A 12,739-nucleotide genomic window follows, 5' to 3' on the forward strand; every position below is an offset into this window, starting at 1 on the left:
TCTATAAACAGAATATCATTTGTAATTAAAAAAACATAATAATTCCCTATCAAATAAAAAGAAATTATATATATAAAGTGCACGACTTGAAAAATGGTCTAAAGATTAATATACTAATCGTTTTGAGAAGAATTAAAATAGTAAAGTCAAGATGAAGCACAAAGGCTTTTTTTCTTCGTGTACGCGGCGTGGAAATTTCCAAACAGCTCAAAAATCTGTCTTTACCTTCTCCCTTCACTCGGCCCAATTTTTACTTTGCCTAATTTCAATCCATTGATTCCATCATCATCATCTGCTATATATAAATATATATATATATATATATATATATATATAATGTTTAAAACCTACGTAACTGAAAAAGATCAAAACACGCATATAGAAACCTGAACTAGTAGCTTTGAGCTGTTCCTATTAATTTATTTCGGTAGCTGGTAGTAGTGTTATTAGGGTTAGTGTAGAGGGAGCTCGAGAAGCAGATGTGTTTGGGATAAAATCTGAACTTTGGGCCAGAGAGAAAGTCGGCCCAAACCCAAGGCCCAGAGGAAAACTTAGGAGGCAGGAAAGAGGCTTTCGGCTGGGCACAAATTACAAAGGCCACCTGCTTACCTGCTCAAAGACCACAGGGGGTAGGTTATTCAATCACTGCACAGCCCAATAAAGTACTTTATTGGTGGCATTCATGTAAAAAAGCTAGTGAGTCATCACCAAACCGCATTCGGGCAACCTCCATTGCTACAGGAACCCAAGCTGAATCCGTCTATAAAAGGAGGAAGAGAAGACAGAATTAAGGACACTCAAACAAACAAACAAAAGCCAAAACTCTGCTCAAGCCAGATTTGCCTTCAACAAAGCTGTAGTCAGCACAAGCCTTCATCCCGTTCGGGATAAACCTTCCCAAACCCCTGTAATAGCTCTGCTACCTTGTTCTTGGTGGTATCGATTCATTTTGTATCCTCTTCTCCCCATCAACCCATTCTGAAAGCTTTCAGACCTCTGATAGAGCCACAAAGATAGATTTTGTAAGAAGTTCAGCCTTGGCCGATAAGGTTCAAACTTGCCCGACTATCTTTGCTCTGTCTTTGTCTTTTCTTTCTTTTAAAAGCACAATAACATGTTATATATTCTCAGTTATATACAAGTTATTTCTGGCAAAGTCACAATGAAAATGAGTCTTCAGCACTTGAATCCGATCTGAATCACGTCAGAGTTTAGATCAGATCTGAGGCTTAAGCCCGCGGGCATGTAATTGAAAGATCAGTTTAAAAGTCCTTGGCCTCAAGGCATAAAAAAGAACTCTATGTGGACTCAACCCATCCACGACGATCCTTGATAAGCGAGAAGTCCGAAGTTACTTGGGGCGCAAGTAATCAATCTATTTCTCCGTTTTGTTGTTATTATATCTTGATTCGTAGAAAAGGCTTAAGCATAGAGTGAATTCTGATAGAAAGCCTCAAGGCCTACACCTAAGGCCCCACGAAGGCATCTATTTAGTTTCATTTTATGTTGCGGTCTAGTTGGTCCGAGTATAAAGATTAACTCTGATGGGAAGCCTCAAGGCCTATACCTAAGGCCCTACAAAGGCACTCATTTGGGTTCGTCCTACCTCTTGGATTCAGATAATCAAAGGTATAATAGTGATAAAACTCTGGCAACCATAAAAGGCCAAATATGATACATCCAAGCGCTGGTTTAGTTTGACAGGAAGCCTCAAGGCCTATACCTAAGGCCTCACAAAGGCACCTGTTATATCTAACTCGGTTTCTCGGGCGTATACATATTCAATCAAAGCTTAAACACCCATTCAACATCTGCCATACTGAAGATGGCAGTGGCACGCCTGAGCACGATAAAGTTAATCTTGATTGTGAGCCTCAAGGCCTACACCTAAGGCCCCACAAAGGCACCCTTTCAAATTAACTCTGTCCTTCTCTTTCAGAACTGCCCGACGAGCCTTGCCCGAAGTGTGTCTTGCCCGACCAAGATCTGCCCGACGAAGGCTTGCCCGAGCAAGCCCGAGAAGAAAGCAGGAGTACGACAGATACCCTCAACCGACGCCATTCTCCCAGGGGAGCTGTGTGCTCGACCGCCAGGAGATTCCTGCGACGAACATAGTTTTGGCACGCCCGGTGGGATCAGAAAAAGCTACACTTCTAAGATCTTACATGTCCAAAAAGAGAAGCTATAAACTTGCCAAAAAAAGAAGCCAAGAAGGATCTTTTCCAGATGACAGAGCAATCAGAAAATCCTTTATCCCCGTCTGGACAGGTGGTCTCGGATAGTTCGACTGCATCTGAGAAATCACAGGGGAAAGGGATTAATGAAGAACTGCAAGCTACAATGATCCAAGTGTTGAAAAGCATGGAAAGAATTTCCTTGGAGACTAAGGGAGAAGTGAGCAGACTCTGCATGCTTACAGGAAATCTACAAATGAGGCTGGATTTGGAGTTCTCCACTCCAAAGGGTGCTCAAGGAAGTGGAATAAGTCCAGTTGTTATAAGAAGTGAGCCAATCATTCCTTTGTTTCCACTACTAGAAGAAGAAAAGGATAGGGGAAAGAAGAAGGTGATACCTGAAGGAAGTCAAGCAGTGATGGAGTCAGCTTTAGAAAAGGAGTTTCCCAGCTTCCCATTATTATCATTTAATAATAGGAGGCAGAGCGAACAAGAAAGAATGAAGTTTGGACTGCCATCCACGGCTGGAGAAACTAGCGGGAAAGAAACAACCACTACTACGTCAGATAAACCTCTACCTTATAGACCACCCCCGATGGTCAACAAAGGTGGAGGATCTAACTGGAGAAAATCTGAAACCAGGAGGGAAGCAAACGCGGGCAATGACCGGAGTCCGAAGGTTGAGTCCGCTATCCATGGCCAGAATGGTAATTTAGCTACCCAGCAACTAAAAGAAGAATTGGCCGAGTTAAGAAGAACGGTGATTCAAAACGCCCAGCCTCGAGTTCGTCCAGTATTCAGGGTTACCTACCAGAAGTCATATCCTGAATATATCGATGAGTTAAATCCATTCCCTCTTAATTTCAAGATGCCCGCATTCCCGACTTTCACAGGGGAAGATAGCAGTGTGTCCTCTAGGGATCATATTTTCAAATTTTCTAATCATTGTGTGGCGTATGAGGACAATCCAAACTACAAATTGAGGTTGTTTGGAAATTCACTAGCAGGATTGGCATCTCAATGGTATTCTCTATTACCCCCCAATTCCATTGCTAACTGGGGGCAAATGGAGATGGCTTTCCATGAACAGTTCTACAGGATAGAGCCAGAGCTCACCATTAATGATCTGGTAGAAGTGAAACAATATGATCATGAGTCCACCGAAGATTTTATGATGAGGTTCAGGAGGACAAGGATGAGATGTCAGTTCCCTGTCAACCAGGCACAGCTCATATCCATTGCTCAAAGGGCTTTAAAATTACCTTTGAGAAAAAGGTTCTATGATGCACAGTTTAATGAGCTACAAGAGTTGGTGATTGCTGCCACTAAGTATGAGAGGCTGTTACAGGAGGAACAGCAGGTAAAACATACTTCCAAAACTCCTCCGTTCTACAAAAATAAAGCTACTATTCACCATGTAGAGGTTGGGGAGGTTGGACCCGAATGCAAAGATGATCATGGGGAGAAGAGTATAGATGTGTGTGCTGCTGAGATGATCACACCCTTCAAGCCATTGACGATCAAAGGGTTAGTCCAACCAGTCAAGGACCAGAAGATCGTGATGAATGATGGTGGGTTCGTACCCATGAAACCCCCAAAGTATCAAAGTTATTCTTTCGATCTAACCAAGGCGTCAGAAATCTATGAAGAGCTTGTGCGAGCAAGAGTCATTTTGCCCAACAGCACCAAAAAGATGCCCAAGCCCGAGGAACTCAGGGGGAAGAAGTATTGTAAGTTACATTATACCTTCAACCACTCTATAGTCAATTGTGTCCAGTTTAGGGACTGGGTACAGGATCTTATAATGAAGGGGAAGTTACTACTCGATTCACCTCAGGCTAGTATGATGGTGGATACTAACCCTTTCCCCGAAGTTCCTATTAGCATGATCGACCTCGTTTTCAAAGAATCGGGGTTATCAATAGAATAAAATGCCATTGAAAGAACCCGGGGGCAGGGGCTAAGATTGCCAACCATAAAGATGGAGGAGGAAAGCAGGTAGGCAGGGGGGCATAGAGTTGCCTGAGGCCTATTCAAATGAAGCAGAACAGGAGGAATGTTACATATCCATTCTAAACAAAAAGAGATTACAAAGTAATTCTATTCCAAAAACTTTACATCTTCACATAAGGTGATTATTCTAGAATGATATGTTCGCATGATGGTAAAAATCCTATTTGGTTCAGCCAAGACAGTATGGCTGTTTACAAGTTCAGACTTGGTTTGCTCTAACTCTGAAGTCGCTTTTTCCACCCCTTCGATCTGTTGCTCAAGGTTATCCAGAAGAGTTGTTTGCTCCGCCCTAAGGATCATCAGTTGTCTCTCCAACTTCTGAATTTCAGAAGAAACAACTTCAATCCGTTCTTTGGTCTGCATACTCTCTTCCATCAACCGACTAACTCGGGTAGAGGAGCTCGATTCTCTCTCTATGAAGCATTTTGCCCGGTTAGCCAGCCGGTCTGCTCTCTGATGTTGCTCCCTGAGGGCCCTCAAGTTTTCAAAGAAAGAAAGGAAAGAATCATACTGAGGCTTGGATAAGCGATCGTTTTTAAAGAACTCAGTAATGACTCTCTCAAGGTCACAGAGAGCCTTGAGGCTAAATGATGCAGTGAATTCTTTCTTTGCCCAGGTTTGAAAGATTTGTTGCTGTTCCGAAGACATAGATTTTGTTGAAGCCTGCTTTGAAGACTTCAACCGCGTCTCAAGTCGCCCGAGTGCTTCGAAAGTTTGGGCAACTTGGCAGGATCAGAGGAGGAAGGAGAAGGGTCCGGCATAACAGTTTCTTCTGGTGAGATAATGCCTATGGAAGGGGCAATTTCTGTTTGTTCAATCAGTTCATCTCTAGACAGGGAGGTGTCAACATCTCCAGAGGAAGAAGGAGGTTGAAAGCACCTTAGGTTACGGGCCATTGGAGGAAGGGAAGTTTCTTTTGGGGAAGCCCGCTACAAAGATTCAGGATCAGGACAAGATAAACTATACACAAGTCAAAACAAAGGAGGCTTTGGAAAGAAGAAAGTTACCTGACTTAACCCCGAGGTTTCACCAGAGAATGCACTAACTCCTTGTCGAAGTGAAGATTTTTCACCACCAGCGACAGATGGGAGAGTTGTGCCTGAACCTGTGCCTACATCCTGGTTGTATCCGAAGAAAGTAGTGATGATCAGCAAAAGGTCACCAGAAGAAGAAACAAGAAGAAAATATTCTAGCACCTGAGGTTGATCTTGAGGAGAAGGAGGTTCATTGACCAACTGGCGAGTAAGCGCTTGCGAAATAGTTGTGTTTGAAGCTACAGGGATCTCAGGAACTATGGGTTCTTTATCCAAAGCCACTGACGAGGAAAAGGGTTCATATCCCGAAGATGGCTGCAAAGAACATGGATAGGAGTTACTTGGGTAGCAATGTGCAAAGTTGAAGTGAAAAGAAAGAGTAACTCACCAAAGTATCATCCACATCCACAAAATGCAATATGATTCCTGTGGAAGGATCAAATTGAGAAGAAGGGGTTGCATCTAGGGCAGGTTGCGGAGAAAGACTTTCTTTCCTTGTAGCCTAAGCCAAATTATTCGAAAGTCAGAAAGGTTTGAAAATAAGGAAGTATAAAGATAGAAGTCATACCTCTTTAAGTGTAGCAGCCCTTCGTGATTCCTTTTTAGAAGCAAGGGTTGACCTTTTAGAAGCTTGAGGTCCTGTTTAAGTGATAAAGGGATAATCAGATAAGGGAGAAAGGTAGCCATTTGATCCGGAAGAGGAGATACTCACTGGAAGATTGTTCTGTCTCTTTACTCGCTTCAGAAACAGGAGCAGATGGGACTGCTGGCTTAGGAGGAACGGTGACTCTTGCCTGCTTACTCTTTCGGGTAAGAATTGGTCGTGTGATTGCTGAAGGAAGTGCTGGATCAGAGATTGTGGTTTTAGTTGTGTCCACCCTCTTTCGTTTAGATGCTTTGGTCGTATCTTTGGCTATTCCTTTAATTGTTTCTTCAGCTCCTGAATCCCCAAGAGATTCTGAGACATCTGCCCCCTCCCCGGCTTCTCGCCTTTCAACTTCTGCTGCAGCACCATGAAGAACTGCGGCATCAGCAGAATCATTTTCTGATTCGACGGCTTCGGATTCAGTATCGACTGAAGCTGCAGAAACAAGTAAGAGTGAGGAAAATAAACAACAAGGAAAGCAAAATCGATTGGGAAGAAAGTCACCTATTAGGAGTAATCGGTTTTTCTCTTGGATCATATCTTTCCAATTTGCAAGCTCGCCCGAGCTAGGATATGATTTAAGAGAAAGCTGGCTGAAAATACGATCGTGGTTCACTTTCAAATCTCCTCCGTATTTTCTAGTCCACCTTTCCTCCCACCAAGAGGAAAACAGCGAGGTACATTTGAAATTAAGAACAACGGAATGTCGGGCTGCTTGGTTCATCACGTCCAAACTACGGCGGGCAGCTCGAAATATTGCTTCAGAAAGAGTCTGTAACCGAAATGAAGTGCCACAATGGATGGAGTCGAAGAATGGGACAGGTATGGATTGCCTAAATCCTAACTGCCTGCTGCAGAAGTTAGGATGATACACCTCCAAGCCTCGATCATACCGATTTCCCCGGACCCCCCAGGCCAAGTCTCTTGGCTGAATACAGCTGATAAACTTTTCCCTGCAGAAAGGAGCAGCATCCTCACCAGGGGCATCTTGGAAGGCTTGGTCAGAAAACCAAGGATATCTCCTCAAGACCGATGCACCCCATTCCAAGTCTGACCGAGTCCTGCAGACTCGAAAAAAGTAGAAGCATGCAAAGGTGGAATGATCTACAGGAGGAGCTTCAGCCAGGATTCGGGCAGGAGCCACACCCTCTGGAAACTCTAGATTGATAGCCCGAAATTCTGGAAAATACCATTGTAACCAAATCTGTATCATCCAGAAGGGGCCGTTCAAATTGGTCTCAAAGGGCTCATCCCGGGTCATGTCAAAAAGAAGGTGATAGAGATGGGAGAGAAGGAATGGACCCGTGGCAACGTCATCAAAATTGTGAAGAACCTCTACCAAGGGGATCCATTCTACCCGTACCCCCTTGGATTTGTTGGGGAAGACGTGCTTGTTAAGCCAATAAAGAAGAAAGTACATATGCTCCTGATCTTTGTCGGCTTGAGGAGAGCCTGCCCCGAAGTTCTTCTTGACAAAAGGGATGAATCCTTTAAAGGAGGTTCCATAACTTTTGAAAGTAACTGAGTTATAGCTGAGAGGAAGGAAGTAGGTGGAAGAACTTGAGCCCCCGGTGGTAGAGGATGGAATCCAATCTTGAGTAACATCTATCACCCTGCCCGATGGCCTCAAACCGAAGACTTGGGCCATATCAAGAATGGTGGGAGACATGGGACCCATACGGAAATCGAAGGTGTTTGTGCCCGTATTCCAAAAGAGGAGGGCAGAAGCAAGCAATTCGGGCTTAGGGGTAATTGAAATCTTCGAAAGCATAATCAGTTCGTAGATGCCGTTACTCATCCATTTCTGCTTGAAGGAAGGTTCCAACTCGTCAATCCACTGGGCCCAGGCAAGATCATTCATCAAGGGAAAGCCTCGACGATGAAAAGACCACTTAGAAGAAGAAATGCCCGAGTCGGCCAAATAAGGATTTGGGGTAAACCAGTTTCCCCTAGGCATATTACTTTCTATTACTGAGGGAACCCGAGAAATCCAGGCAGGACCCAAAGATTGAACCCCATGCATCTCAAAGAAGAGTTCAGAATGCAGGCCTGCCCGCGGACGATGCAGCCCGTTGAGCAGACGGCGTAGAGTGGCAATTCCTTCACCAGACTCGTAGGATGGTAGGGCTTGGCCGGATCCTGAGGCCATTTGATAAAGGCCGTGGGGAAGAAGAACAAGGAAAACGGTAAAGATGCAACCTCGTCGGACAACGAGAAAGAAATGATGAAAGAATTGGGGAAGTTTTGTTGTATCAGAGAAGGTTTTCTTTTTTACGAAACACAGAGAACGGAGAAGTTCACTCACATGGGTTCTAAGAATTCTAAGGGTTTAAAAACAGGGGTCTCTTTCAATTAATGTTGGCGCTTGGGATCCCAACCTTAACATCAATTGAAGGGGGCACTGTTTGGGATAAAATCTGAACTTTGGGCCAGAGAGAAAGTCGGCCCAAACCCAAGGCCCAGAGGAAAACTTAGGAGGCAGGAAAGAGGCTTTCGGCTGGGCACAAATTACAAAGGCCACCTGCTTACCTGCTCAAAGACCACAGGGGGTAGGTTATTCAATCACTGCACAGCCCAATAAAGTACTTTATTGGTGGCATTCATGTAAAAAAGCTAGTGAGTCATCACCAAACCGCATTCGGGCAACCGCCATTGCTACAGGAACCCAAGCTGAATCCGTCTATAAAAGGAGGAAGAGAAGACAGAATTAAGGACACTCAAACAAACAAACAAAAGCCAAAACTCTGCTCAAGCCAGATTTGCCTTCAACAAAGCTGTAGTCAGCACAAGCCTTCATCCCGTTCGGGATAAACCTTCCCAAACCCCTGTAATAGCTCTGCTACCTTGTTCTTGGTGGTATCGATTCATTTTGTATCCTCTTCTCCCCATCAACCCCTTCTGAAAGCTTTCAGACCTCTGATAGAGCCACAAAGATAGATTTTGTAAGAAGTTCAGCCTTGGCCGATAAGGTTCAAACTTGCCCGACTATCTTTGCTCTGTCTTTGTCTTTTCTTTCTTTTAAAAGCACAATAACATGTTATATATTCTCAGTTATATACAAGTTATTTCTGGCAAAGTCACAATGAAAATGAGTCTTCAGCACTTGAATCCGATCTGAATCACGTCAGAGTTTAGATCAGATCTGAGGCTTAAGCCCGCGGGCATGTAATTGAAAGATCAGTTTAAAAGTCCTTGGCCTCAAGGCATAAAAAAGAACTCTATGTGGACTCAACCCATCCACGACGATCCTTGATAAGCGAGAAGTCCGAAGTTACTTGGGGCGCAAGTAATCAATCTATTTCTCCGTTTTGTTGCTATTATATCTTGATTCGTAGAAAAGGCTTAAGCATAGAGTGAATTCTGATAGAAAGCCTCAAGGCCTACACCTAAGGCCCCACGAAGGCATCTATTTAGCTTCATTTTATGTTGCGGTCTAGTTGGTCCGAGTATAAGGATTAACTCTGATGGGAAGCCTCAAGGCCTATACCTAAGGCCCTACAAAGGCACTCATTTGGGTTCGTCCTACCTCTTGGATTCAGATAATCAAAGGTATAATAGTGATAAAACTCTGGCAACCATAAAAGGCCAAATATGATACATCCAAGCGCTGGTTTAGTTTGACAGGAAGCCTCAAGGCCTATACCTAAGGCCTCACAAAGGCACCTGTTATATCTAACTCGGTTTCTCGGGCGTATACATATTCAATCAAAGCTTAAACACCCATTCAACATCTGCCATACTGAAGATGGCAGTGGCACGCCTGAGCACGATAAAGTTAATCTTGATTGTGAGCCTCAAGGCCTACACCTAAGGCCCCACAAAGGCACCCTTTCAAATTAACTCTGTCCTTCTCTTTCAGAACTGCCCGACGAGCCTTGCCCGAAGTGTGTCTTGCCCGACCAAGATCTGCCCAACGAAGGCTTGCCCGAGCAAGCCCGAGAAGAAAGCAGGAGTACGACAGATACCCTCAACCGACGCCATTCTCCCAGGGGAGCTGTGTGCTCGACCGCCAGGAGATTCCTGCGACGAACAAGATGCAATGGAGGATTTACCACCTGGATATAGGTTCTACCCAACAGAGGAAGAGCTGATTTCGTTTTACTTGCAGAACAAACTTGATAGGAGGAGTGAGGACTTGAACCGAGTTCTGGACCGAATCATACCCGTTGTTTTCGTTTATGAGTTTAATCCATGGGAACTCCCACGTAATTCAACATCTCTCTCTCTCTCTCTCTCTCTCTCTCTCTTTCTCTCTCTCTCTGTTTTAAAATTTTATTTAATATCTCTTCCCTAATTACTTGTAGGATTTATGCTAGCTTCGGCTTGCTTAGCAATGGAGTTTACACCAAATTATAGCCAGTGTTTGTTTTTCATTACTTTCCCTGCGACCGTGCAGTTTCAGGATAATGAATGTTATATTTGTATAGAATACTAATTTACAGCATCGGGTATATATATTGTTGATATTCAATGAATATAATATGGACATAGTTTTAACAAACAACTGTAGATTTCGCACTGGTTATTTTTCAATAATCACTACCCTAACTGATTTCAATTTCCTTTTTTTATTGGTGTATATATAAATAAAATATGATATATGAATCTATTTTGCTAGCGTAGCTTGCAATTTCATGATCTACACTTTAATTCGTTAATTAGGTTTATAATGAATTAAAATGAACTAATTAACAGAGGTTTCGGGAGAGGTGAGCCATGGAGATCCAGAGCAGTGGTTCTTTTTCATCCCAAGACAAGAGAGTGAAGCTCGAGAAGGAAGACAGAGGCGACTCACAACAACATGGTATTGGAAAGCAACAGGATCTTCGAGCATTGTTTACTCTTCCAATTCCAATTACAAACGACCCATCGGGCACAAAAGAACCATGGGTTTCTACACTGGCAGAGCTCCGCATGGAAAGAAAACCGAGTGGATGATGAATGAATACAAAGCCATCGAAGTTCATGCAGATCATAATAATCAACTATCAATGGCAGCTTCTTCATCAAACCCTAGTACAAGTACTCCTGCTCCCACGGTGAGTATACGTACTAATTAATTTCTTAGCTCAAAATTTTCCTTTTGTCAATCTTAACTCAAAATTAACATTGATGTTTTAAAACTTCTCTATTAGAGAGGCTGTCAATAAGCGTTAAGGCAAGATTCAGCTTATGCACCCACGGTGAGTATACGTACTAATTGATATTTGTTTACATGCAGTTAAGGCAAGAATTCAGCTTATGCCGAGTGTATAAGAAATCGAAATGCCTTAGGGAATTTGACAGACCACCTCAAGGGATTGAGATCACAAGAAACCCTAGCTTAAACATTCAAGCAGCTCCTGCTCAGGGTGCAAATCATCTGGATCAACATTCGACAACATCGAATAGGAACCCTCAGAATATGGGAGAAAGAACAAACTTAAGCTCACTGGAGAGTTCATCCTCAGGAGACCATGGCCTTCATTCCTCTCAACCAGAACAAAGCGGGACTTTGCTAATGGCCGTTGAAAATGAAGCTATTTGGGATTGGGACGAATTAATGGATAATTGGCTTTAAGTGGTGGACAAGGTGAATATGAATAAAATTACGCTTCCACTAATGGAATGTTTAGCTACTAGGAAAATAAATTAATGCAGGTGGAATCATTTGTAGGGTATACCCGTTCTGAGGTAAAAGTTTGTACTACAATTGGGAAAAGAAAGCCAAATTCATAACCTATCTTGATTCCTTTTGCTTAATTTGAAACAAAAATACATAGGTTCTTTGTCTAATGTGTTTTCATGTTCTTGGACTATTTTGTATAACCTTCAAAGTTTGCAGAAGTAGCTAATAGAATTTATCCCTTTTTTTACATTAATAATAGTTATGCGTTGGTAATATTAAAATGGTGAGAATTGTTATTTTTTGGAGTCCAACTGATATAAGTATATATTCACTATATTAACTTTTATATCAGGTGCACAAAACTGATATTTTTTATCAGCTTTGTATATGATCAAATTCTATTTTGGAAGTAATTTTTACTTTTATGTTTTCTTCACGTACACTCTTATGTGTTTTTTAACCTTTAAATTGATTAAATGAAAAGAGAATTAAAGGACTCAAGTAAGAGAAGAAGTGCAAAGAAAGAGAAAATAAGAGAGTAAAATTCACTATCCTTTGTTTCTTCAGCAACACTCCAAACTCTTTTGCATGAGTTATTCCTACATTGATAACGGTAAGTTCAAGCTATCAACAATATTTAGAAGGTTCTTTAACACAGTGGTGGAAAATAATTATGTTTAAATATTCTGATGTGGGTCGCCCACCGATTTTCCTCCCCCGTAACAACTAACTTGTTAACCCACTAACGCTATCACTATACTAAAAAAAGTATCAATAATATCGATGGCATGTATATATATTTGGGTAAAAAAAAAAAGTTGGGAATTGTACATGAGATATTTGAACCTACAACCCCTTCATCAACGTGGAATTTAAGGGGGGGGGTGTATTGTATATAGAGTTTGATAGACATCGCTTGATAATTCTGGAATCTCAGTGTATTCAATGTAGACTAAAAAGAGTCATCATGTATTGAATAAATATTTTTTATGTCTTCTAAAAAGTCTACGAAATTCATGTGGTATTTAATTATGACTTTTTGTAAGTCTGCAAAAATCCAGGTGTATTCAAAATTTCGTTGAATTTAAAAGATTTTAAAAAGTCATGGATTTTGATGGACTTTTAGCGCTTTTATGGTAAGTTTTTTATCATATCAAATCCAACCTCTTCCCCCAAGATTTTGATAAATTTCATTGTTTCTCAATTCTATAATGTTAAACTCCACTATCCACCATAATGCAATGACTATTATTGTTACCACTTC

General features: G+C 42.1%; 1 protein-coding gene across 1 annotated transcript; it reads left to right on the top strand.

Annotated features, from left to right (window-relative positions):
- The first annotated feature begins 8,220 nt into the window (after nt 1-8,220).
- Nucleotides 8,221-11,587, top strand: LOC103454058 (NAC domain-containing protein 90-like). Its single transcript, XM_070812495.1, has 3 exons — nt 8,221-10,072; nt 10,563-10,906; nt 11,089-11,587. Exons 1-3 carry the CDS (start codon nt 9,907-9,909, stop codon nt 11,425-11,427), a joined length of 849 nt encoding a protein of 282 aa, XP_070668596.1. The 5' UTR covers nt 8,221-9,906; the 3' UTR covers nt 11,428-11,587.
- Nucleotides 11,588-12,739: the final 1,152 nt, after the last annotated feature.

This window comes from Malus domestica, chromosome 14 (assembly GCF_042453785.1).
Source record: "Malus domestica chromosome 14, GDT2T_hap1".
Taxonomy (NCBI): Eukaryota; Viridiplantae; Streptophyta; class Magnoliopsida; order Rosales; family Rosaceae; genus Malus; species Malus domestica.